Consider the following 26,752-nt stretch of genomic DNA (forward strand, 5'->3'; position numbering starts at 1 on the left):
GACCTTTTTGATTTTTTTTTAAATACATTTTTTTAGATAAGCGTTTTGAATGTCGAGAGCCGTTATAACCGTTCTTCTAGCCAATGGTAATTCAGCCTGCCTATAATGACGCATCCGTCTGGATAAACCAATCATAAAAATGAGCACACACAGGAGCCAATGAGAATGCTGGAGAGGGCGCACAGCAACCTATGAGAATGATGGAAATGTTGGTGATTTCTCCAGACTGAATAAGTAGGAGCACATCTCATTTTACGACCTCATTGTCGAGGGGTTTGAGTTAGAAGAATTTTTGTTTCAGTCATATTTTGGGGTGTTAAGCAAACAAATACGCAAGAATGAGGGAGATTGTGCATTTACAGGCTGGACAGTGCGGCAACCAGATTGGTGCTAAGGTAAGAACTGAACGAATATGTATTGTAATATATAATAAAGGAACGTTGCCTTTTGAGGGAATGCTAATCTTCGCGGCTTTTAGGGTCATAACGTTACATTGTTTAATCGATTACGTTATTATTAACGTTACATATTTAGTATTTTCATTTGGCTGACTTGTGTTTTGTTTATTATTAGTATTTAATGTTATTGGTATTGTTTAATCTTATCTTCTAACAGCTTTTTTTGTTTTAAATATGGCTTTGGATTAATCTGAACAGGCAACAAGTTTTTAAAATATCGTATTTTTGAGTCATCAACTAAGAATCGATGAAAAATGACTTTTTTAAAAAAAAGAGTAAAATTAAGGAAGTTTATTGTATGAAATCCGCACGATTTGAATGAACTAATGGTGAAACAATGCGTTAGTTTTAGGGTGTTGGCCGCGCCTGACCAGCGTAATGTCCGATGCGCAAGCGAGTCGGTTCTTTGTGATGATTTGGTAGAGCCGAATCCTTCGAGATTTTACTCCTGTACTAAAGTTGTCAACCGAATTCAGGGAGGGGAGAGTCGTGACGCGACGCAGGCGAATAGATTTGAACAAACCGTTCGAACGAGTCGATTCGCTTAGAAGAATCACGTGTCGTAATGTGGCCGGTTGAATCTAGCTCATGGAAAAGTGCGGGAACGCTGATATCATGTTGAAAATACCCCCTGGCCCCATACAAAGACCGAATCTGAATAATTTGATCTCATTGTGCAATATCCAAAGTTTAAAATTCGAGACATTGAGTGCTGTGGTCCGTCGCTGTTACTTTAAGCTCCCGGGTGGTGTAAAATGGCTCCGGTGACTTGGCAAACTCCATTTTAAAAGTGTGGAGCCCATGTAACGGAAAGCTCTGGCTATTCAATATTGGATTAACCTAGTTTTAATCGCTTCTATTTGCCTTTTATAAACCAATTCCATATTAATGCGTTTTGGTCATGGTCTAAATAAGTCTTTAGTCGAACTAAATTGAATGGGGAAAAATATTGTACCTTTTGAATCTCTTATTTCAGTTCTGGGAAGTCATTAGCGACGAGCATGGAATTGACCCAACAGGCAGTTACCATGGCGACAGTGACCTTCAGCTGGACAGAATTAATGTTTATTACAATGAAGCCTCAGGTGAGTAGAAATTAATGCCTGTTGTATTTTTACTTGACAAAGATGTATTATATGGCATTTTGTCCAAGCATTTGTCCTAAAAGTCTGTACTTTTTGTTTTATAGGTGGAAAGTATGTTCCACGTGCCGTACTTGTGGATTTGGAGCCTGGTACAATGGACTCCGTGAGGTCCGGTCCATTTGGTCAGATCTTCAGACCAGACAACTTTGTTTTTGGTAAATATTATAAAAAAAAAAAAAAAAAAATTTTTACCACAAATATGCACCCGAGAGCAATGGTTTAGTTGGGACATCTGATTTAGAAAAAAATTATCCTGCACTTGCTCTGAACAAAATTTGAATGGCAAATTGTCACCTGATATGGATCTAGTTTCCTTTTGTGTTGAAGTAACTAAACTCCTAACCATTTGTCACCTGATAGGCCAGAGTGGTGCTGGAAACAACTGGGCTAAGGGCCACTATACCGAAGGAGCTGAGCTGGTTGACTCCGTTTTGGACGTGGTTCGGAAAGAGGCGGAGAGCTGTGACTGTCTGCAGGGCTTCCAGCTCACTCACTCCTTGGGTGGAGGTACAGGGTCTGGTATGGGAACCCTCCTCATTAGCAAAATCCGTGAGGAGTACCCAGACCGTATCATGAACACCTTCAGCGTGGTGCCCTCTCCTAAAGTATCAGACACCGTGGTAGAGCCCTACAATGCCACACTCTCTGTCCATCAGCTGGTGGAAAACACAGACGAGACCTACTGCATCGACAACGAAGCCCTTTATGACATCTGCTTCCGTACTCTCAAACTCACAACCCCTACATATGGTGACCTCAACCACCTAGTCTCTGCCACCATGAGCGGTGTCACTACCTGCTTGAGGTTCCCTGGGCAGTTGAACGCAGATCTCCGTAAACTGGCGGTGAACATGGTGCCCTTCCCCCGTCTGCACTTCTTCATGCCAGGCTTCGCTCCTCTGACCAGCAGAGGCAGCCAGCAGTACCGTGCCCTGACCGTTCCCGAACTCACCCAGCAGATGTTCGACGCCAAAAACATGATGGCCGCCTGCGACCCGCGTCACGGCCGCTACCTGACCGTGGCCGCCGTCTTCCGTGGCCGCATGTCCATGAAGGAGGTGGACGAGCAGATGCTCAACGTTCAGAACAAGAACAGCAGCTACTTCGTAGAATGGATCCCCAACAACGTTAAGACCGCCGTCTGCGACATTCCACCTCGTGGTCTCAAAATGGCCGCCACCTTCATCGGCAACAGCACTGCCATCCAGGAGCTTTTCAAGAGAATCTCTGAGCAGTTCACGGCCATGTTCAGGCGCAAGGCTTTCCTGCATTGGTACACGGGAGAGGGCATGGACGAGATGGAGTTCACAGAGGCTGAGAGCAACATGAACGACCTGGTGTCCGAGTACCAGCAGTACCAGGATGCCACCGCTGAGGAGGAAGGCGAGTTTGAGGAGGAGGGTGAAGAGGAGCTTGCTTAAGTTGACTACTGTTGTTGTGTGGTCCATGTTTTGTTTTTTTGTTCCCTCTTTTCTAAACTTGTCACCCTTTTATATTTTTTTTTTCTTACTGCATTTCCTGTCACTTAAAACCTTCAGTTGTTCCTCTTCATGTAAATGTTAATAAAACAAATAAAAGAACTTAACTGGCTTACTAGTGTTTCTCTATTCTTGACAAGGGGAGGTCTTTCAGGTTTAAAGAGATGTGGAAGGGTATTAAATTCTATTAAAGTTGTTTAATTAAGCTCTGAAATGGTCAGGTCTTTACCATCTTTGCAGTTCTTATACATGTAAACCACTAGATTTAAGGTTTTGCCCATTTAACTACCCTGATTAACTTGTGACCACTCGAAAGTGGTTGTAGAAAATTGCTAGTTTTAGTGGTTCTGAATTCAGTCCATAGCCATATTTTTCCAGATTAGATCTGAATGTGGGCAGAGAAGATCATTCAAATAGCATCAAGTGCAGATTTTAATGTTTTAGGACATTTCAGAAATATACAGATATATGGACACATCCTGCATGGGTTTAAAAATAAATGCACACACACTGACTGAAGTATGAGAAGCGTTCCATCAGCAATCAGTGTTTATAATTCCCTGATGCATGTTATAAATTCATCACGTGAATGGCTGACGTCTGCTCTGAGAGGAAGTGTATAGCCACTGTTCAACCACTCGCATTTGCATTGACAAAGGCCCAGGCTACAATCACAGCTCTGTTCTGCCTCTGAGGCCTTTGGCTACAAGATCATTTCTGATCACCTAATCTAACATCAGCACGACAACATGTGATTAGACCACAGTAACAATGGATTCAAATGAGAATAAATAGTAACGTTAAGTGATTAAAGTTTCTCTTTGTCCAGAGCCACGTGGTTATTTCAGGTCACTGGGTTTGTTCACAAAAAAAAAAAAAATTATGAGATCTTGTTGTTGAGCTGCCCTGGATAATGCTCAAATTCTTTCTCAGCCTCCTCACTGAATGAATCACCTAGAAACACAAATAATACACATTACTTTTACATAAAAAAATAAGATTCATTTAGTGCTGATTTAAAATATCTGAATCATGCCATTGTGTTCTCCTCAAATCATGTCTAATAGAATCGGGCAGCTCTGAAGGACCCAGTGAACAACAGCACATCTCACCAAGATGACATTTATGCAACCAGACACGGTTGCCGTCGTATTTGCAGTTGCACCGCATCGCGTTGTTGGTGAAGTCACTCTCAGCCACCTCAAAGTTGGGGTTTATAACGACCTGACAAAGAGAAAAAAAAATAACGTTTGCATAATTGTAATCAAGGTAACAGCATAATCAGCAAAGTAAGTAGTGACAGCAAGATCTTTAAAATAAAAGACTGTGTTCTGGGCCTTTTGTTAGTTAATCCTAATCCGGGTGGGTCTTTTCCAGTAAAATCCTTCCTCCACCCTCCCTCTGTGTAATTAAGGTTCATTACATCATTAATCAAACCAAATCCTATTACTCTTCTAACCCTCGCGTTCCTGGACATCATGGAGAACTGCACGAGATCTGACTAAACTCCACCGCTAGAGGGCAGAACTGCAACAGCGCTTTGACAGCTATTGACGTGATGAAAAGCCCAGACAATGGGGTCCTACGGGACCAAAGTCTGCTCATGTAACTGCTCTTTGCTGTTAGTGTGCTATCTAGCTGATGGAAACACATTTTTAACAAAGTATCAAGGTGGTTTCTCTTTCTGTGACTATAACCACAAGTGAATACCTGTAGAATGTAGTTTCCTGGTTTAACATCCGTGATGTCAATCCACTGGCAGTCGATATCATGTCTGTACAAGTCCCAGCAGCCCACTGTGATCCCCTGCTCACCAAAGTTAGCACATTCATAGCGCTTTGAAACACCTGCAACAAGGGAAGTGGCACTAGTGTATTTCTGGAGACAAGCCGAAGAACACCTTAAACCAGCCTACAGTTAAACCAGTTTTTGTATTCCACTGTGCTGCTTTTTTGTTGTTTTTTTAATGCAAACATGCACTAGGCTAACGCGTTTGACGCTCATTAAAAGAAGTCAACTTTTTTTAACCTTGCTTTTTTTTTTATTTCACTATAGATGTCACGTTTTTGCTTTCCACTGGGCTGCGTTTCTTTTGTTTTTCTATGTGAACATGCTAAATACATCTTTGACCGTTGTCCTGCCACATGACATGGCATTGTAAAAACATGTTGCTCAAATTAAATTTCAAATAAATAAAAAAAACAACAACTTCTAAACGTTGCGCTCATGCTGCATATACTGTATAACGCCATACGCGAACGCCCATCTCATGCATGTTTAAATGGAAAACCAGTGCAGTAAAATGCAAAAACGCATTGTGTGTGAACGTCTTGTACAGCCAGGGTGATTGGATAGACTGTTTTTCTGATTTTAGATTTTTTTTTTACCAACTAAACTAGCCTAAAGGGACAGTTCACACAGTAATGAAAATGCTGTCATCATTTACTCACCCTCATGTATGAGTTTCTTTCTTCTGTTGAACACAAAGGAAGATATTTTGAAGAACAGTTGTGGGGGACCATTGACGTCAATGGGGCTCATCAACTGTTTGGTTACAAACATTCTTCAAAATATCTTCCTTTGTGTTCAGTAGAAGAAAGAAATTCATACAGGTTTGGAACAACTTGAGGTTGAGTAAATGATGAAATAATTTTTATTTTTGGGTGAACTATCCCTTTAAATCAGCTAAGAGCAAGCTATCTTTGGCTGGTTTAGTGTCTTTAATATTAATTGCTTCAAATCTAAAGTATACAACCCTAGATGTATAGCCTAAAAGTGACAGAGCAGATTTAAAGTATTGGTCACTGTAATGTATTGGTACTGATCCATAAACAGATTTCAATAGTAGACTCACTATACCCAGTAGTCTAGAGACCCCTAGTGGATAAACAACTACCTTGGCTTGAAAGCCAAAATTTATGACGATAACTATGAAACAAATCATTTATAGCACTGAAATAAAATGTTGCTTGATCTTTGGAAATGAAGAAGTTTATTGTAGCAATTTATTTAAATGGGTTGAGAAAAGATTAAAAGTTTGGTGTAAATCATACAAACAAGTCCAGCATCTGACCTTTGACCTCTGTCTTACCTTCATGGCACTCGGTGTCCTCCAGACAGAAGCTCGCTTTATGTCCGTCTGCCACTTTGGTCCCGTTTAGAGACAGCAGGTCATAATAGGTGAAGATATCCATACTATGATAGTGCCTGGAGGTCATAAACACATAAACTTCTGAAGTTTGACAGGGTTAAACCATCCAAAAACCATCATTCAAAAATAACCGGCTAAAATCATTTAAAAACCATATCAAAGTACCCGTGTATGTGTTGTGCTACAGTACAAACTTTAATTGAAAAGTCTTTAATTGAATCAGTGTTTTCTTTTTGTATCACAGCTTGGTTTGGCAATCTTACAATACAAATATTAGCCTTGTTAAGGTGGCAGGAAAAGTCATAGGAATAAGTCAAATCCAGCCTAATGAAATTTATCATAGACAGGTTTTAAGTAAGGCACGTTCTAAGAAATTTTAAGAAATTTAGATCATCCGTTACATCAAAAATTTCAACTGTTGCCTTCTGGTCTTGGTTTTAGAGTGCCAGGTGGAAGAGCAAAACAAATATTGTTAGTGTATTATGTATATCTGTATGTCTGTGTTACCTTCTGCTGCAAAACTAGTTTCCCCTAAGGAGGACAATAAAAGTATAAACAAACGAACAATAACAGAATTTAAGCTATCTCGAATCCTGTACTATACTGCGTCCTACAAATCATTTTCATGGAAAAAAGCAAAGATTTAAAAGGGCTTGGAGAGCAGATTCAGTGCTGTAGGCCTGTAGGAGAGAAGTGAAGTCGCAGTGTCTCAGACACTGGCTCCAGTCCCAATCCTTTCAGCAAGAGCACACAACAGGTTTCCTCATCATCATTGTGTCGGACACATACACTGGGAAACCTGATGTCTGCTGGGAAGCTTGCAGTGTAAACACAGACCACCACTAAGAGTTAATGAGACTATTCAAAGCTGCTCTTATTCATAAATCATCTGAAAAATGCATGGTGTGAGAGTACGTCAAAAGGCCCTACAGCTTCTACACCACTGAATTCAGACTTCGCAGTGATCTACAGCATTGAGAGGCTACTTTAAAGGGATAGTCAACACAACAATACAATTTCTGTTATGTTTTTTGGTATTCAAATGTATATTCTTTGAAGAAGTAGATCTTGAGCTGTATTTTTGAGCCAGTTCTTTTTAGTGAACAGGTTCATTTGGTTCAAAAACCAATTAAACCCACTGAATTTGGTAAGTGTAAAAATTGTGAAAGTGTTTACTTACAAAATATCTCATTTTGTTCCAGGTTTGTTATGGTTGGACCAATCGAGTAATTACAGTGTAATGGAGGCCATAGTCGCTCTGCGAGTAAACCTCACTCCTCTGATCTCAATATGCTCTCTAGCGGCAGATGCAGTCTTTAGCCTCCTTGTTAGAAAGCCTGACTCTCACGCCGGACACCCAGGTTCGAGGCCCGCACAGAGGACACGAGTGGAGGGGTTACAATAACAATGAGTATCAGTTACAGGGTCGTTTAGAAACCTGTTCCAAATGTTGGAGAGCCATATGACGGACCATAAATAACTATTCTGCAGGCCCCCAATAAATAGCATATAGAGCAAGCATGACATCTGGTGAAAAACGTTAATGTTTCATGAACTTTGGCCAGTAGGTGGCACATCCACCACCGGAGGAAAATATTCTTTAATATTATAATGTTCATTTTATGCAAATATTGTAACTGGTTTGTCACACGGCTATTTGGTCCCCAATGCTTCTCAATAAGAGTGAATATTTTCATATATATGACTTTTCAATTCATAGACTTCAATGCAGAAAGCACAGAATAAGAACTTTTACAGATATAGTTGTTTAAACATGAAGGAGGAAAAACTGTAACCATGCAATTGTAATGCATAATATTAATATTTAAGCACTAAGCCCATGCACTACACTTCAGCTCAGTGTAGTTGAAGGTTATAGCATGACGAACAGAAACCACTGTGAGACTGATATAACCAGCCCTGGATCATGTCGGCACACGTGTTCATTTAAAGCAGAGACTGCCAGCTTGAACTTTCATTCACCCTGTAGGTTGTCCAGGGTCTGAAAACTTCTGCTCTGGTTTGTAGGAAGAAATTTATATCAGATTATGACTTTTGGAATGTTGTTCAGCCGACATGACCACTAGCGCTCAGTGTTAGTAAAGCCATATGGGTCCTTGGGGATGCAGCTGGATCAGGCTGGAGCAAAAGGAGATTCAGCAAAGCTGCCAGACGCTTAAAAGAAAAACACAGTTGATAGATCTCTGTTCAAACCAAGCAAGCCAACCTATATAATCTATTCATGCATAATTCACTCTAAGTTCAAGTGGTGCTGTCATGCAAATACACAAATGCAGACACGAATGCTTGGCCGATGCATTGCAACATAAGTTTACTTATCATGCATTACTGTGGCAGTAAAAAACCTCAGTACTCAAGGGGTGGTAGAATCTTTAAATGTCTAAGGCATTTCATTGGATGTTGACAATTTAACTGAGTTTAACTTGATTGGCAAGAGTGTCTTCAAACTGTTGTCATGATAGTCGACCGGAAAGACTAAACTGACTGTAAAAGAAGACAGTTTTATGGATAATGCCTATTGCAGTGACCCTCGTGGGAATGCTAAGAATTCAATGACAGTAGTCAATGCATTAGCATTAGGCATCATGAACTAACAATGAACATATTTAATAGTGTTCATTAAGTAAGGATCTAAGATTAATAAATGCTGTAAAAGTATTGTTCTTTTTTTTATTTCAAGCTAGTTATTAAACTAATATTGTTGAGTGTTACTTTTTGTAGGCCAAAACCAAGAAACGAGTTTGCAATTTAGCACTTCCGATTCCATCATCCTGAAGTCAATGCATGTGTTTGAATTGTTTTTTTGGTTAAATGCCTGAAATTTAACAAGCTCAAGATATTTTCATGTTTTATTCTAAGACATGAAATTCATCAGTAATACCCCCTTGTGATTTTTAAGCTTTTAAAGGCAGTTGCTGAAAAGTGATTACAGACTACAGAGGTTGTTGGGACATTAAATGTAATTTCAACAAACAGGTAAACTTATCTAATAACTAGTCTACTTTCACAGCCGTATTGTGTTAATAATTGCACTTTTCCAAACTATTCTAACTCAAACTTTCAGGGAAAATGTTTTTGAAAGAGCTGATTGTGGTGTCATTGAAATCATCTACCGCGGTGTAGTTCATTAATAGCCTACTTTAGCTTTTTACTTCTGACGATTGTATTTAGGGTTTTTAAAAATTCATAAAAGTTGTGTTCATTTGTGAAGATCATGATGAATAAAATGTGTAAGAATCATTAACTTTAGTTGGTTTATTTTCTGCAATGACCCAAAAGCCAATGGAAAAATCAGAGGGAACGTGGCTTTTGCTAACTTTAATGTTGGCCAACAAAAATACATCACTCCAGCGCTCTATTTTGTAATGAAATTGAGCTTGCATAGCTATAAGCATTTGCATACTTGTTTTTGGGTCTTAAACACATGCTCCACCTTAAAGAGAGAACATGTAGTCTGCGGGCCAGGTATGAGATTTGAAATTTAGCAACAACAAGAGCTCCTCTGTTTACCTATGGCATTCATGCCACACCCATGAGTGGCGGCCGAGCCGTGGTCTGAAGTCAGCCTTGCCGATGTTGTGTATCTGGGAGGAGAAGCGTAGCAGGCGACGGTGGCCGTATGGCCAGTTGGCTTGAGCAGCTGATTTGGCGAGGCAGTTTTCCTCTGCTGCACAGTACAGCATGTGCAAGGGTCGGTCCTCGATGTACACGCTCTGCTCCACCAATGGAGCGTTTAGCACCAGGTCCGAAGCCGCTAGGGATTGTGTGAGAAAGTGAAATGTGTTGTTTTAAAACAAAAATATGATGGAATAACCCTTTTTATGAAACACATGCAAACAAACTTTTCTTTACAGACATGCATATCACTCACTGTCTGAGCAGATGACGCCAGCGGAGAACTGCGCTCCAGCTCTTTTGCAGCTGATGACAGGATGATGCTGACAGTCGGTCAGAGTCATCTCATCTCCCTTACACTTCACTCCGCTCAGAACCATCTCCGTCACGTTACTGCTGTCCCAGTACCACGTTTCCTTAACACAGGAGAGAGCTCGTCAGTAGATGAATGAATATGGCAAATTACTGAACATGGATAAAACAAGAAACACAATTCAAAGCATAAATCTGAATCAAACCATATAGCAAAAATAATGGCAAATACTTCCATTGGTCAAACAAACATATAGCTATTGGTTGAGTTTTGGTGTTGGTGTTGCTGGTTGCCTTAGTTTGAGCCACAATGTTTCCACTTTCAGTCTATGAATAAATTTCTTATTATTGCGAAAAATTCATCTTCAAAAAAAATAAAGAAAAAAAAAAGTGGATAGAGAAAATTACTGTTGGAAAAAATTATATGAATAAATTATTTAAAGGGATATTTCACCGCTGGAAAGATGAATGTGTATTTAAATTGGGTCATTTATGTAGTAGAAATGTGAAATTGTTTTAGAAGTTGGTGCCTTCTAGACTGAGAAAAGCCAGGAAATGTATTTTTGGCTCATGTGGATGAAAGACAACAACTCCCAGAATGCACTTGCTTCGCTGGCCTACGAGGCCACTCCCAAGCCACGCCTCCCGGTTACAGAGGGCAGTATCGGAAGAAATGATACAACTAGGCTACTAGTTGACTCGAAACTGAAAAGACGCCGTTTTATCGTGAGATCCCCCTATGGGCGGGTTAAAAACATGCGAAACGAGCTCCTCCTACTGGCTGTAGTCTCTCGCCTCTGGCCAAAAAAGCCTCCGATGACGCAAAATTATGATTTTTGCATCATCAGAGGTTTTCTTCCAGACACACAATACAGAAATCTTTGTCTCAGGGGGATATGAGGGAGGGAAGCACAGTCATTTGAAAACACTACCGGGTTTCTACTGATACAAAGCTTAATGCTAATCGGTGAAATATCCCTTTAAATATAACTTTAATGTTTCAAGCGTACTGAACACACTTCAATGTTTTAGTAACCCGATCTGGACTATTTTAAAGAAAATACTGACCCCAGACTTAACGGTAGTGCATACTTCACACATGAATAGCTCACATGTCATGTTAATATGGGATTTGAAAACCAATCAAGCTGCGATGCTTGATCAGCCAGTCCCATAGCGCCTTGCTTACTCACAGTGATAGCATGCAGGCAGTATCTGAGGCCTAACTGTCTGCACGCCACCATGGCTTCTCTTGTGGTCCATTTGTCACTGCATATAGTTCCCCACCTGGACTTGACCTGAACCTCCACGCGACCCTCGTGATCCGTCCTGCCCCCCACCATACGGATCTGCAGACAGACCCCCACTGCAAGGGCTTAGCATGCAAACTAGGCTAAATAAAGTGAAGAAGCTAAAAAAATGCCGGCTATGCTAATGCTTGAATTACAAAGTTCTATATCTGCTAGTAATGATTTGACTTAGTGGATTATTGTGATCAGTCCCAGAGGCAAAAGAGCGTGGTGCGTTTTGCTAATAAGTTAATGTATTGCTGGGTTAAGAGGCATTAGCATTATGCTCTATTCACACTGTCTTGTACATGTATTGTTATGGTAATCAGTTGAAACCTCTTGAAAATTACTGCACTTACACTGCAAAAAAATATGAGATTTTCTTTCTTTCTTTTTTGCAGTGTATTTCAGGGGAGGCGAACCTGTTCGGCATAATGAGTGGCCATATTTTTGTGAGACACCCCAGATTTTCTTACATAATATCAACACAGAAAATGTGGAAAAAGTGCAAAGTTTCCTGGGTTTACTTATTTTTAATGCACTGCAGGCTTAAAACTCTGCAAAAACATACCGACATACCGTCACCACTGCTTAAAAAAATATCAGATTTCGATCAGACCTGTACTGAGCCCCCAATGGGACAGGGTGATGAAAAATAATGTTAATGCATTTCCTAGCAAAACTTCTGCATTCCCCCAAGAAACTTTTCGTTCACTCACAAAACTTTTGTGTTCTTTGCGGGCAAATGCAAAGTTTCTCTGGGAACACAAAACATTTTGCGAGTATACGCAAAGTTTCTTGGAGGAACGCAAAACATTTATTTCCTCCCATCTTTTTCCCTTCACCATATCCCTTTAAGGGCTCCAGAGACCTGCAGCAAACATTGCATTATATTTGTATTATATTTTTCATTTTGCACCGCCATTTCAGTAACTGCAATTACATTAGTTTTCTTGCATTGGAGTTTTTTTCATACTAAGCTGATTTTTTTGAAGGTTATTCGAGTTTTGTTGTACAGGTAACCACACATTACGATCACACCGTTTCTGTGCATCCCCCTAACCTCCATGCTATATTCACTTAAACTACTCATCAACTCCATGTCTGTGCCTGTGTTGTATGTTATACAGTGGTTATCTTACTCTCAGGCCACTGCTGGCATGTCCCAACCCCAGCTGTCTGCACACTACCATGGCCTCCCGAGATGTCCATCCGTCCCCACAGATCAAACCCCAGTCCCTCATCTCACTGCCTGTAGAGAGCAGCAGCTCCACCCTCCCCTCCAACCGCGTCCGACCCCCTGTCAGGCGGATCTGCCACAGGTTACAGAGCAAGCATGAGAAAGAATTAAAAGACTTAAGAACCTTGACCTTCACCTATTTGAAAAAAGTGTGCTCATTTTAAGTGATTTTACAGATTTTGGTGGTGCAATGCTTTAGTTTGGATAAGCCCTGAACAGCATTGTTAGTGTTCATAGCTGAGCTAAGAACATTTTTAACACAATACAAAAACACATAAGCGTTAGTCATAAATGAAGACCCTTTGATGAGGGCATCAAAGATTTTGAAGTCTGATACATCAGAGACAATTATGGATATATGTAAGGGTTAATGCCCGACGAGGTGTCCATTGTCAGGTATTAATGGACGACGGCGAGGCCGTCCGCCGCCGAAGTCCATTAATACCTGACAATGGACACCTCGAAGGGCATTAACCTGCTTATACCATGGTCACTTGCAAAAATAACACATTTTTAAAACATTAGTTTATATTTTAATTAGTTTTACAATCGAAATCTAAAGTTTTTACAGACAATAACATGGTTTCCATGGTTACGCCTGACGTTATTTACTAGGTGTCCTCTATCACTTTTTAATGGACACCCTGCAGCCAATCAGAATCGAGTATTCACCAAGACCATGGTATAATAAATGTTAAACGTTAGATAAAAGCAGATTTGAGGCAGTTTTTTTCTCTATTCACTTCAGAGTGTACTTGCTAGAAATAAAATAACAGTAGAATCATCATGTATGTGTCTGACCGTTTTCTCAAAGCCCATGTAGGGAATGTTGCAGATGACGGAGGCGTCCTCCATGTGTTTGCAGTCTTCAGCAGTGATGCTCTTATGAGGACAGTCCCACAGGCTCTTCTCATCACCACGACACTGAACCTCATTCATGTAGATGGGACCCATGCCTGTGGACAAGAGATCATAACAGACTTTGAGTGGGATATCTATCTATCTATCTATCTATCTATCTATCTATCTATCTATCTATCTATCTATCTATCTATCTATCTATCTAAACGTTCAATCCTCAATCGCGCCTTATAATTCGGCCTCAATTATCACCCCGCAAGAACAATTACAGTGCTTTACAACTATAGAACAAAAAGAGTTAAATAAACTTATCATTTCATCTAAAACAACAACATGTTTATTAGATCCTATACCAACTAAACTATTGAAAGAAGTGTTACCTGTAGTGGAAGAGCCTCTCCTCAATATTATTAACTCATCTTTATCATTAGGTTATGTTCCAAGAACATTTAAACTGGCAGTTATAAAACCTCTCATTAAGAAACCACAATTAGATCCACATAATCTAGCAAATTATAGACCCATTTCAAATCTACCTTTTATGTCTAAAATACTAGAAAAAGTTGTGTCCTCTCAACTGGGCTCTTTCTTGCAAGAAAATGACATCTATGAAAAGTTTCAGTCTGGGTTCAGGCCGGATCATAGCACTGAAACTGCGCTCGTTAAAATCACAAATGATTTACTTTTAGCTTCTGACCAAGGCTGTATCTCAATACTAGTTTTACTTGATCTTAGTGCTGCGTTCAATACTATAGATCATACAATACTCTTAGATCGACTACAAAATTATACTGGTGTTCAAGGACAAGCATTAAGCTGGTTTAGATCGTATTTATCTGACCGCTATCATTTTGTTTATTTAAATGGAGAAAAATCGATCATAACTCCAGTAAACTATGGAGTGCCGCAGGGATCTGTGTTAGGCCCTCTATTATTCTCAATATATATGCTGCCACTTGGAAATATTATAAGGAAACATGGAATTAGTTTCCATTGTTATGCTGATGACACTCAAATATATATTTCATCACGGCCGGATGAAAACGCTAAATTATCCAAATTGACAGAGTGTGTTAAAGATATAAAAGATTGGATGACGCACAATTTCCTTTTATTGAATCCAGACAAGACAGAGGTAATACTTATCGGTTCAAAAAACCACCCACAAATCCTCTCACAATACAACTTTAACATAGTAGGATGTCCTGTTACTTCATCCTCTACAGTAAAAGACCTGGGTGTTATACTAGACTGCAACCTGTCTCTTTGGAAATCATATTTCATATGTTACAAAAACAGCCTTTTTCCACCTTAGAAACATTGCTAAGCAACGTAATATGCTATCTGTTTCTGAAGCAGAAAAGTTAGTTCATGCATTCATGACCTCGAGACTAGATTACTGTAATGCTTTATTAGCCGGTTGTCCTGCATCCTCAATAAACAAGCTACAGTTAGTTCAAAATGCCGCCGCTAGAGTTCTAACTAGATCAAGAAAATATGATCATATAACACCAATTTTATCATCACTACATTGGTTACCTATAAAGTCACGTATTAATTACAAGGTATATTGCTACTGACTTATAAAGCCCTAAACGGCTTAGCTCCAGTCTATTTAACCGATCTTCTATCGCCCTATAATCCATCGCGCTCTTTAAGATCACTAAATTCGAGGCTTTTGGTCATACCTAGGATATCCAGATCCACCAAAGGAGGGAGAGCATTTTCACATTTAGCTCCAAAACTCTGGAATAGTCTTCCGGATACCGTTCGTTGCTCAGACTCGCTCTCCCAGTTTAAAACTAGATTAAAGACGCATCTCTTCAGCCAGGCATTTATATAATACTTTTAATCTTACAGTTAAATCCGGTCTCTAGTTCATAAACGCCAGAGGAGAACTGGCCCCCGACTGAGCCTGGGTTCTCCCAAGGTTTTTTTTTTTTCTCCATTAGGTCACCTGATGGAGTTTTTCGGTTCCTTGCCACTGTTGCCTTTGGCTTGCTCAGTTGGGGCTCAGTCAGTCTATCTATCTATCATCTAGTGTTGCCCACCTTGGCCCATCCGTGCTCCAGTCAGAGCCTCTTTAGCGGTGCCGAAGCCCAGATCTCTACACACCACACTGGCGGACTGCAGGTTCCAGCGGTCGTCACACACTGTACCCCACTCACTCCCCTTCAGGACCTCCACACGGCCCTCACCTGCCTTTGCACCGCCCTTCAGGCGCACCTGAGCCTGGAGAATGAGAACGAGCATGATCAATGGACGCCACAATACAGGTGATTAATGTTAATATCAAATCAGTCCATTGAAAATTAATTACGTTAAAATTAATGAGCTTTATCTAATCACCATTGGATTGAGCTTGACTCTGCGTGCTCTGGCCTGTGTGAACAGTGGCCCGGGCACACAGTTGACTACAGCAGCTCCTCCATTGGGACAGGGGGCGCTAGAGTTTGCTTTATTGAACTCCATCGTGCATGCTGAAAGATGAGCCTCATTCCCAGTGCAGGCCACTGAGTGGATCTTGTACACACTCTGGTGACTAAACAGAAACGCAAATGATCAAATGACAAACATTGTATCCCAAAACAACAGTAAGAAATTTTAATAATATTCTGTCTGCTGAAAGAATAATAACTGCTGTATGAGCAAAATAACAACAATTTATTATGTACCACATACAGTAGGCTTATAATACACCAGAAGACGTCTTTGAATTCTGAACCTTGCAGTGCTCAGACAAGTAAACCCGAATGGAAAGCATGACTGATTTCTTACATTCTATCAGCTTGCTGAGAAATAGTGTCCAGTCCAGTGTGAGCAAATACTGCGTACTGATGTTGCTTTTCCACTGAAGGACATTAAAATGTATTTATAGAGTGTACATCTATAGTGTATACATTCCCTCAAAATATAATATCTTATTACTTTCTCCTAACTTTGGGGTGAAATATGACAGAGACATGTTCTTGACAGCTTTCGAGAGATTCACCTGTCTAGAGTAGCTCACACTGCAGTATTTGCTTTATGAAACGCAAGATTTTACAATGGTTCACCTGATTTATGACACGTTCCAGACTCTCACACAGGTGATGACATGACCAGGAGAGGTCTGGTAAGGAGTAATATTACTGTAGTGAGAGAGAAGATACTTTCCTCTTGTGTGACTTTCCAGCACAAACTTATGTATCCAATTAAATGGCAGAATTAAACAAATCAAGTAAAATACTGGAGAATAAGATATATGAGTCCCCAAAAAGCATTTGGATGCTAAAAAATCATTGCATGGCATTAGATATGAAAATATAAAACCAATTGTCTTATGGCACATGCAAACAATTAATTTAAATTGCAAACAAATGAAAAAGAAAAAATTTTTGCACAATAATTCTGACATTCAGACATTTTTAGGTGTGACTTTAGTGTCCAAATCCAATTTTTTAAGTTATAAAAACAGGCCTTTTTATCCAATTTCTGGGAAGCACAGACATTCATACAGACAGACATCTGAGAAGTGTAGGATATCATCCACAGTCTTGTAAATGTGCAGAGTGAGCTATTTCTGAAGTGTATCTAGCCAAGCACTTCTGGCACGAACCTGATGTCAATGTCATAATTACAAAGATGAAGAGAAGTACATTATTTTACCCATTTCCTTTCAGTAAATTATGTCAGAGCTCGTGATCATTTAAAAGCAGTGGAAAGGATAAATGGCAGCTTTTTCATCCACCCAAGATTACTTGTGTTTAGTCAGCTTGTAGACTTTAATATTAAGCAACATTAAGTGTAAATTAACTGGCCTTCTGTCAAGAGAAGATATTTCATCAGTCAGACTGATGAACAGCCAGTGAGAGAGTGTTTTTGGAGCTCAACTTCAGCATGCTGAGGACTTGAGCTCATGTCTTAGGAGGTATAATTCACTCATTCAGTTTAATACACACACAGAGAGTGCATTGGTTGAAATGATAGCCATATTCTCACAATGCACACGTGAATTCTCCTATGCTGGCTTGTTTTTCTGTCCAGTCACAGACTGCTTACATTTCACCATCTGCTGTGAATCGGAGTAAGTGTCTGTGTTCAGATGTGGATGACTGTTTCAACACAGATGGAGGAGAGAAGCCATAAAAGCACAGCAAAACAAAGCAATGAAATCACATCGAACCTTCATTATGGCGACATTAAAAATCTGCCGCCACAAGCTGCTGTGTGTGGTTGCCAGAGCGTTGCTATGTGGTTTCTAAGGTGTTCAGAATGTATTTAGCATGTTATATGCAGTTACTAGGGTATTCTGCGGGGTTGCAATGGTGTTGTTTGCAGCAAGAACCTTGTCTTGATTAATAAATAGATTTAAGAGAATAAAATGCAATAAAAAATCAATAAAATTATCAATAAAAGTGAATCTGTGCATGTAACGAGGTCTACTGGAGGCAAGCTTGGAGAACCTAAATGCAGTTTTATTGAAACATGGACATGGAACTTTGTGTGTTTTTGATATAGCCTTGTGTGTATTTGACAGTTTAAGCACAATAAAGAGAACTTAGTTTAAAACTCACAGGACGCACCATCTGACATCCAGATTTCTGTGCACACGTGCTTCTGATATGTGCACTCAGAAAACCATCATACGTTTAGACTGTTAGGGCTTTAAAACACATGCAGATAATAAACTTTCATGATAATGAAGAACTGCAATGTCATGTGAGCGTGACGACGATAGAGATGATAATCAAAACCAAAACATATTTTAGTTTTTGGCAAAGTAACCATGCACTGTAAAGGCTCCGCCCTCTTCTTGAAAGCGGGGTGGAGAGCAGCAGCTCATTTGCATTTAAAGAGACATACACAAAAACAGCATGCTTTTCCTTCCACTCAAAAATGATCTGTGGGGTATGTTGAGCTGAAACTTCACAAACACATTCTGAGGACACCTGAGACTTATATTACATCTTGTAAAAAGGGGCAAAATAGGTCCCCTTTAAAAACTGGAGTGTCGCGCTGGAATTCATTTTTGGCTTATGTAAACATAAAGCCTGCCTTCTTTGATTTAATTGGTGATTTCAATCATTTTGTATTTGTAACTTTTACAACTTTTTGTTATCCTAACAACAAACAGCACGATCAATATCAAACATTGGGTAGACAATTTGGAAATGTATAATTATTGGTAGGGCGGGGACTTGTCCCTGTCAATGGTGGATACGGCCCTGGTTTGCAGTACAAACGGTGCAGGATCAAATTACCATAACATTTACCTATCGCTATAATATTAAATCAGAATGAATCAGAAAGACAAATAACGCCGCAGCTCAGTATGAAATTTCCATCAGGGCCTCACTGATCTGTATTGTACATTTTTCACTGGCACAATGATAAAACTTCCTCATCCCTCACAGTTAAAAACACGTTGGCTGGCAGCCCGGTGGTAACATATGGAATTGATTTCATTTTGCAGGATTTTGTAAACATTCGTCATTACTTAATGTGACAATGCATAACTGCTGCATCCCCCATGACCTCACGAAACACTGGGTTGTTTCTCTGACAGCTCATATATGCATCAAGATTCGTGTGTATGTGCTCACATTCGCTGCCAGGTTTCATAACAACATATCCTGACTTGCATAAGTGGATTCTTGCAAAAGTCTTTTTGGCCGCAGCATGGGAAGTGTATGATGATCTATAATGATTCATTGGCCGAAGATCATGAAATATAGACATTTTCCATCTTTTTAAAAGTGCCTGAACACGTGCAGTAACCAGGTATATATTTAATGGTGTATATGAGCTCTTCATCTTGAGTATTTGAGGGAATAATGGAAACTATTTATGTGGCTTTGCAGTAAAAAATTACAAGCAGACATCCAAATGCATTTGAAACAATGAACATTCAATCTTTTGAATGTCTAGATGCTCTGACTGAAACACAAACACTAAAAATAGGCTTCAAATAACATAAACATACAAATGCACAATAAATTTCCATAAGAATCCAAAATAGTCTAGATCACACAGACAAGTGATCATTTAGAGGAAGGCAGCAAGCCACAAATTAGACAGTCAGCTTCGAGGAATTTGAAACCGACCATCTTGCTTTTAAAATGCTGTTTTGATCACAAAGTTCCTTCAACTGTTGTAAAATACATATTTATTTTGTTTACAGCTGTAAAATACCTGGAATTGCCTCAGAAACTACTTGGACCACCACATTATATAACAAAATATCTAGCGGTATAAGTATAATAAAATAAATAAAATATAAGTGTATTAAAAAATAAGTGGTATTTAATTAAAGGTGCATTGCGCAACATTTCATGTTAAAAATACCCGTTTTTCTAACCCATACATGCTTAAACAATTGCCTGATGGGCTGAATGAGCCCTTCTCTGATCACTGCGATTGCCTCTATAATCCTGTACAGTAAAATAAATAAGAGGGATTCGGGTCGGAATTTGAGACTGGGCGTGACGTCATGCGCGTTCAGTTGCAGTGTTGCAGTTTCGCTTGTCGCCAGAGGGGGCATAGTTCTGCAAAAACTCAGAGACTTGCGCAATGCACCTTTAATAAAGAATAAGCACACTTATAAGCTTTAAAGTGATGATAAAAAAAGCTATAAAAATATAGCTTTTAAGTGATGAGAAAACAGATACACCATTCAAAATGAAGATTTTAAGAAGGCTGCATCCGATATCGAATACTTCCCTAGCTAGTAGGCGAAAAACAATATGTGACAAAAAAAGTGTCCGAATTCACAGTACTCATAAAAGAGTAGGTAAAAAGTACCGGCGATGACCTACTACTACTTCTGACGAGATTCTGAAGTGTGCATACGACGGACACTTTACTATCCCATGAGGCCACGGGAGAGGATTTATGAATGGAGGTTAATTGACGCAACTGACGCTGGTAGGTCACATGATAATGACAGCATGTTGAATGTAGTATGTTTGGAATCTTGATTACATTCATAATTCACACATTAAAGGGGTGGTATAATGCCACTTTTTACAAGATGTAAAATAAGTCTCTGATGTCCCCAAAGTGTGTATGTGAAGTTTAAGCTCAAAATACACCACAGATCATTTTTACAGCATGTTAAAATTGTCCCTTTTTGAGGCTGAGCAAAAACGCGTCGTTATGTGTGTGTCACTTTAAATGCAAATGAGCTGCTGCTCCCGGCACAGAGGGCGGAGCTTCAAGAGCTTGTGTGTTAGCAGTTCTGATTGCCTCACGCAGACAAACACTAAAATGTCATAAACTGTTCTGTCTTTTTATGTTTAAACTGGAGTCGGACAATGATGGAGAGACTCAAGAAGAAGTGACAACATGTAGAATGCAACAGGACGTTTCTGAATGGTTAGTTGATGAATTTATGTTGCTGATGTGGAGTTAACTAATGTACTTTTTGAGCGGTTGCGCTAAAATTGCTTATTCAAAATAAGTACCTACTCAAGAGAGTATGCGATTTCAGACACAGCCAACGAGTGTTGTGCCACTTAGTAGTTGTCAAACATTAGTTGATCATGTTCAAAGTAACAAGTGACACCTGTGGTTACTCCTGTGTGAGCTTGAGGAGAACTAACGTCATAAGTTCACTAAAAATCATTAAAACCAAAGACTTTAGATATACAAACAAAGTGCACTCATTTTACTTATGAATTGGAGAAAGTGCAACGCAATATGGTGGAATAAGTCACGCCTTAAAAAAAATACGCTTTTTGAACCCTTTGAGCATAATAAACTACATTTATGAGACAGTTTTTGTAAGATTTCATTGGTGATTTCTAATTTGAAATTTCATTGTAAGCTTGGTGAGCAGCTTTGGAGAATTCCCAGCTAGCAGAAAGTCGTCTATTAGACATTGAATAGACGTAAATCTTCAACGTCTAATTACGACTTTTCAACGTTGAAAAGAGGTCGATCATCAACGTCTTGATGGAATATGTAAAACTCTTTAAAGTTATTTGAGATAATAATAAACATGGTTTGGTAGTTTGTTGTTCTCCGTTATTTTAGCATGTATAACAGACTTATCCTGTCTTTGATGATCAGTTGAAAACACGTAGTCAAACAGTCCGGCCGAAACTAGTTGAAATCCCGTCGTAAACCAGTCCAAGGCTGCTTACCTGTGCGTAAGATGTGTGTGTGAAATACCATCTCAAAATAATTTCAGATGGTTCGCCATTTTATAGACAACAGCTGTTTATTCACTAATAGACTACATTTTGTACTAATCATATTGAGCACCTTAAGTTATCAATCGAACATTTGATAAATACTGTTTTTTTGAACAACCATAATTAGATTGATCCTTGTGTCCTTGAAACATGCCCATTACCTGCTTGACTTCTTGGCCGTAGTTCTCTGGGAAGGGAATCCCATCATGCCACACACCACTCGAGAGTTCTTGGTGGTCCAGCCAGTGTTGCAGATGTGACCCCATCCGTCCTTAAACTTCACCTCTATCACTCCCTCCGTCACTGGCATACGGCCGGCATGGGCACCTGAGAGTGGACGAAGACGAATCTTCTCCATACGGTGTTTATCCACCTGCATCTAAAACAAATGCAACTCTACATCAGGAGAGGTAAATGTGATATAGGGTATATACTGGTTTCAAGACCAGTTTTATACTGTGTTTTTTCAAGTATGTGCATGACAGAAGTCCAGTACGTCTTTCTGATAGATATAAGCCTTTTATTTGTTTAACTAGTCAGCTACAAACTCCAAATTAAATTTCATGCAGGGTTTTTAGGAAACGAGTCCGTCTGTTTGGCTCATGCTGGACACGAGTCATCTCACATGAGGGGTTTGGATCACTGTGGTAGGCGGCCAAACCACACCTTCATTGAGCATTGGCTAGAACACAAACTCTCTCCACCATTTACACAAGCACTTCCAAATGTCTGGCCAGCACAGTCCACAAAGTCTGCTGAGCACCTTGCCATGAGACAATCAACAGAAATCTGAATTTGGAACTTGGGTCTCATTCTTAACCTAAGGCTAAACTGCACGGCAAAGTAGCAGCAAACCACATCTATACCAGTTGGCTTTCTCGTGCAATGCATTGTGGAAGTTTAACACAGTTTCGGCCAAAATTTGTTTGTTTGCTTTTGAAAACACATAATATTTTAAGGGTTAGGTTTAGGGTTAGGGGATACAATGTAAAATATTGTAATAAAAATCATTATTTCTATGCATAAAACTCAAAAACCCAATGTGTGTAGTTATGTCATAAGTCTACACTATATTAGATAACTGACATTTCAAATCACATTCAGTTTCAAACAAGCTTGCATTTCTATGAAACAAATAGTGAGCACGTTATAATTACTTTGGGATGTTCTTTGGGAAGAACATTCTTCTTGTCAATCTGTGTTTTGGAAAACATTTGTACATTTGGATGTGAAATCAGTCATTTGCAACATTCCAGTAAACTCAGACACATCTGATTGTGTGTAGTGAAGCACAAACAGCAGAGGTTTCCAGAGGTTCGTCTGACACCCACTCGTGTTCTCAGTGTTCTTTCAGCCTTCCGGACAAGAACACGGAGAAACCTGGCACATACAGTATACTGAGCAACGGCACTTCTGCGTGCCCTCGAGTCTTCCTTCTCTTTTCTTCTCTCCTATTTTTCAGTCGCTAATTCTCTTAGCTCTAGTATCTCTACATCTGTCTCTCTTTCTCTGGTGTGGTTCCAGGCAGATCATCAGAGATGAATTTACAACTGAGCAAATACTTTGAGTCGGAGCAGAGTGACTCTGGCTGTGGACACTCATTATGTGGATGAAGGAGAGAGAGAACATGCGGGAAAAGTGAAGAGATAAAAGCAGTCTGCAAACAAGTGATGCATGGCTACCTCATGGTTGGCATCATTCAGCTCTCTATGTAAAGGCGTAATTGTTATTTTTCTCTGTTTGCCAGCATCAGTGGCATGACATTTGATGGAAGTGATCTTTTACCTCAATGATGTTGGATTCTGCAAAGCCCGGAAGTCTCTCATCTTTACAGACAACCCCTGCGTCCTCTTGGTGCGTGCAGTCGCTGTTCCCCCAGCCTCGGGACACGCATTTCTCTATGCTGTTTTCCGTTCCTCCACACATGACATTATCAAGCCAGATTTTACCTGCAGGGACATGGATCTCTAGGTGAGGTTACAACAGGAGTTTCAGAATCTGGTTATAACTAAGCACGAACGCGACAAACTACAATAGAAATGTCATTTTGCAAATAAGGTTTATTTTATCTCACCATTGCCCGGTCCATACTTGGCACTGTGCGACCAGCTTAGTGCCTCCACGAACCCTAGATGATGACATAGAACATGAGCGTTGGCCAAGGTGAAGTCATCATCGCAGATAGTTCCCCACTCTCCACTGTAAAACACTTCCACTCTCCCTTCATTGTGTTTGCGAGGGTATCCGGCCAGACGAAACTTAATTTTTCCATCATGAGATGGAGAGGGGGTCTGGCTGAGACAGGAGGGCAGCCAGGCGGCCCATAGCACCATAGCAATCACCGAATCCCATAATTCACCTCTCAGCATGGCTTGAGCATGTGAGAGATGAAGAGAGTAAGAGAAACTAAAAGAGAGAGTGATATACAGTATATACATTAATTTGCAAGGTGTGCATGAAATGATCCTAAAATAAAGAAAAACTCACTTAAAGCTTCAATGTTCCCCGTTTCCATGAAACAGGGCAGGGCTGAAATACTATTAAATTTATAAAATATCATCAGGTTGAGAATTCTCCAAGTATCACTCATGTTTAAAGTTATGTTATTTTTACTTATAAACAGTGTTGGGTGTAATTCATTACTAAGAAATTAATTACTGTAATTTAATTACTTTTATTTTCCATTCCAAGGAATTACTCCTAATTTTTCAGTAATTTAATTGCACTTACGTAATTGCATTAAATACTGTACTGAACAATTATATATAAAACTATTTTATGTCAAAATTTTACATCTAATGATAAAATGTATAGCCTAACCTTCTCCCTTTAGATCAAGAATCATTTATGGAATTTTATATTATTTATTTGAAAGAATTTAAAAAGCAGCTTCATGTCTGTCCTTGTATTGCTCAACTTGTCAATGTTGATATAGGATTTTATTACTTTATTAGAGTAACTTAACTAAGACTGCATGCTTATAAAATTAAAATATGCAATAGTTAACTGTACATGTGCACATGAATGACAGAGCATACTGTAGTTAGCTATTTCCAAACTTTGTTGGATTTACATGAATTACATCTGAACACCAGTTGGATACACTAGCAAATATTCCTCAACATAGTCTTAACTTGTGGTGTCGTGTTTAAGATCACAACACTCATTTATAAAGTCATTCAGCTTTGTGTGGTTTTCGAGGTTTTCAATTATAAAGAAACTTTTGTGCAATGGAAAGATTCTATGGATATTAAAGTTTCTTCATAGAATAGATGCCAATACCTGCCAATAGCCTACAAATAAACAAAATGCATTTAAATAAAATAATCTTGTAGTGTCCATGCTCCACTTACCTGAATCCAGGAGACAGAAACTTGCACAGGTTTTCTGCTAAGTCAAGTGGTTGTGGGCTCAGGTCAGATCTTATCACAGTTTGATCAGTCACTGGAAGTTTAAAGCATATGGGTTAATCACAGGACGCTGTTGCTGTCTGCAGAGAGAGCGAGACAGAAAGAGAGCTGGCGGGATGAAGAGGTTGAACTGGAACTGCCGTATCTGCCCGTTTCACAGGTTTATTAAGAGGAGGCAGGTCTTATGTAGAGGTCTCTCTCAGAGTCAGAGTCAGTGAATGGAAATGTCCCGTCATCCCGTCACGTTCTCTCCATTTCTGGCAGAAGGTTTTTTTTCATAATCAGGAAAAGACTCTCTGAGGATGCATGTGTGCAAGCAGTAGCAGGAGGAGGGATGATGAAGCATTTTTTCCACTCTATCCTTTTAATGATATTCTATTTCACATGCATTTTATATATAATTATTCTTGCATAAACATCAAACAATTAAAGGCCAACAGCATATTCTAGACTTGAAAATTAGACACCTCATCTGTAGTCAACAATTCTCACCTCCAACTCAAGTCAGCTGACGACTAAGAAACAGCGCCATCTTGTGGGCACTAGTAGCCTACACAATGCCCTAGGAGTTCATGCATCACAATGTAAACATTGTTGACATAATGATGTTCATTTTGAAAGAGAGAGATTTTAATTTGGTTTAATACTTTAAATGTCTTTAGGGCTAAGGTCGGTCTTTAGATACATTAAGACAAAAATTATCTTAAGTATTCATGATATTGGTCTGATGGGACGGGTTCAAGAAAAGTCTACGAGTCGGGACTCGAACTCGGCCACCTGAAGCACAATTACACGTACTTTAACTCAGTGCGCTGCCCACAAGGATATTGGTGCCAATTTACCAGTGTAAGTTTTGTAGATATTGGATCTTAAATGTGTAAGAAACAAGGGGGGGGGGGGGGGGGGGGGGGGGACAGAATCCGACTGCAAAAAAATAGAGCTGTCATAATCTGTTTATTCACTGCAACTGGCAATATAATGTTTCTGGAGATGTTTTTCAAGGAAATGTGTATTAGATATTCATTTTAAATGTTTTTAGTGTTTCATAATTTATATATATATTATGATATATTTATATATGTCTTTTATCAAAGTCCCTCCAAAGTTTGGAGATATTTCACTCAGCGGCCATCTTTGAAATGCCTCTTGGGCAGCCAAATCAGTCATGCAAGTACAGCTTCTATCTCTTTGAAATGGGGAAATTCTCCAATGCTGTTCACCACGATTACAATTAAATTTCATATTTGAAATCACCAATTAATTCTGACAAAAATTGTCACATAAATGTTGTTTCTAAACACTCAAATCATGTTAGCTTGACAGCAGCTGCAGTGATGCAATGACGATTGACTACTGGTATATCTAGAATACACCATTATTCCGCCATAACTTTCTCCAATTTATAGTAATACGAGTGCACCGTCTTTGTATACCTGAAGTCTTTACTTTTATGTAGCTAGTTATTGCTGTGTAGCCTGTTTGTATAATAGTTTCTCTACAGCGTTTTCAGCTAAGTTTGAGCACATTTTTCTGTAGTGTGTAACTTATAGCTACATATATTACAATACATTTGTCCAGCCTGTTTTAACGAACGA

At 39.4% G+C, this 26,752-nt stretch overlaps 2 protein-coding genes across 3 annotated transcripts; one reads left to right on the forward strand and one right to left on the reverse strand.

Moving 5' to 3' along the window:
* The first annotated feature begins 161 nt into the window (after positions 1–161).
* Positions 162–3,193, forward strand: tubb4b (tubulin, beta 4B class IVb). The gene is made up of 4 exons (XM_081383120.1): positions 162–395; positions 1,435–1,543; positions 1,648–1,758; positions 1,964–3,193. The coding sequence occupies exons 1-4, from the start codon at positions 339–341 to the stop codon at positions 3,022–3,024; spliced, it is 1,338 nt and encodes a 445-aa protein (XP_081239246.1). The 5' UTR covers positions 162–338; the 3' UTR covers positions 3,025–3,193.
* Positions 3,194–3,495: 302 nt separating this feature from the next.
* Positions 3,496–25,362, reverse strand: loxl3a (lysyl oxidase-like 3a). Of its 2 annotated transcripts, XM_081383119.1 has the most exons (15): positions 25,101–25,362; positions 23,822–24,153; positions 23,533–23,696; positions 21,909–22,126; positions 15,920–16,112; positions 15,622–15,802; positions 13,511–13,665; positions 12,612–12,782; positions 11,374–11,529; positions 10,125–10,284; positions 9,764–10,007; positions 6,173–6,288; positions 4,792–4,928; positions 4,194–4,305; positions 3,496–4,035 (listed from the first exon to the last, which is right to left on the reverse strand). In XM_081383119.1, the coding sequence occupies exons 2-15, from the start codon at positions 24,114–24,116 to the stop codon at positions 3,962–3,964; spliced, it is 2,376 nt and encodes a 791-aa protein (XP_081239245.1). In that variant the 5' UTR covers positions 24,117–24,153; positions 25,101–25,362; the 3' UTR covers positions 3,496–3,961. The 2 variants fall into 2 exon arrangements, with proteins under 2 accessions (XP_081239245.1, XP_081239244.1); XM_081383118.1 differs by lacking the exon at positions 11,374–11,529 and having other exon boundaries at positions 25,101–25,359.
* Between the last annotated feature and the right edge of the window lie 1,390 nt (positions 25,363–26,752).

The sequence above is a fragment of the Scardinius erythrophthalmus genome (genome assembly GCF_964197995.2).
Source record: "Scardinius erythrophthalmus genome assembly, chromosome: 13".
Taxonomy (NCBI): domain Eukaryota; kingdom Metazoa; phylum Chordata; class Actinopteri; order Cypriniformes; family Leuciscidae; genus Scardinius; species Scardinius erythrophthalmus.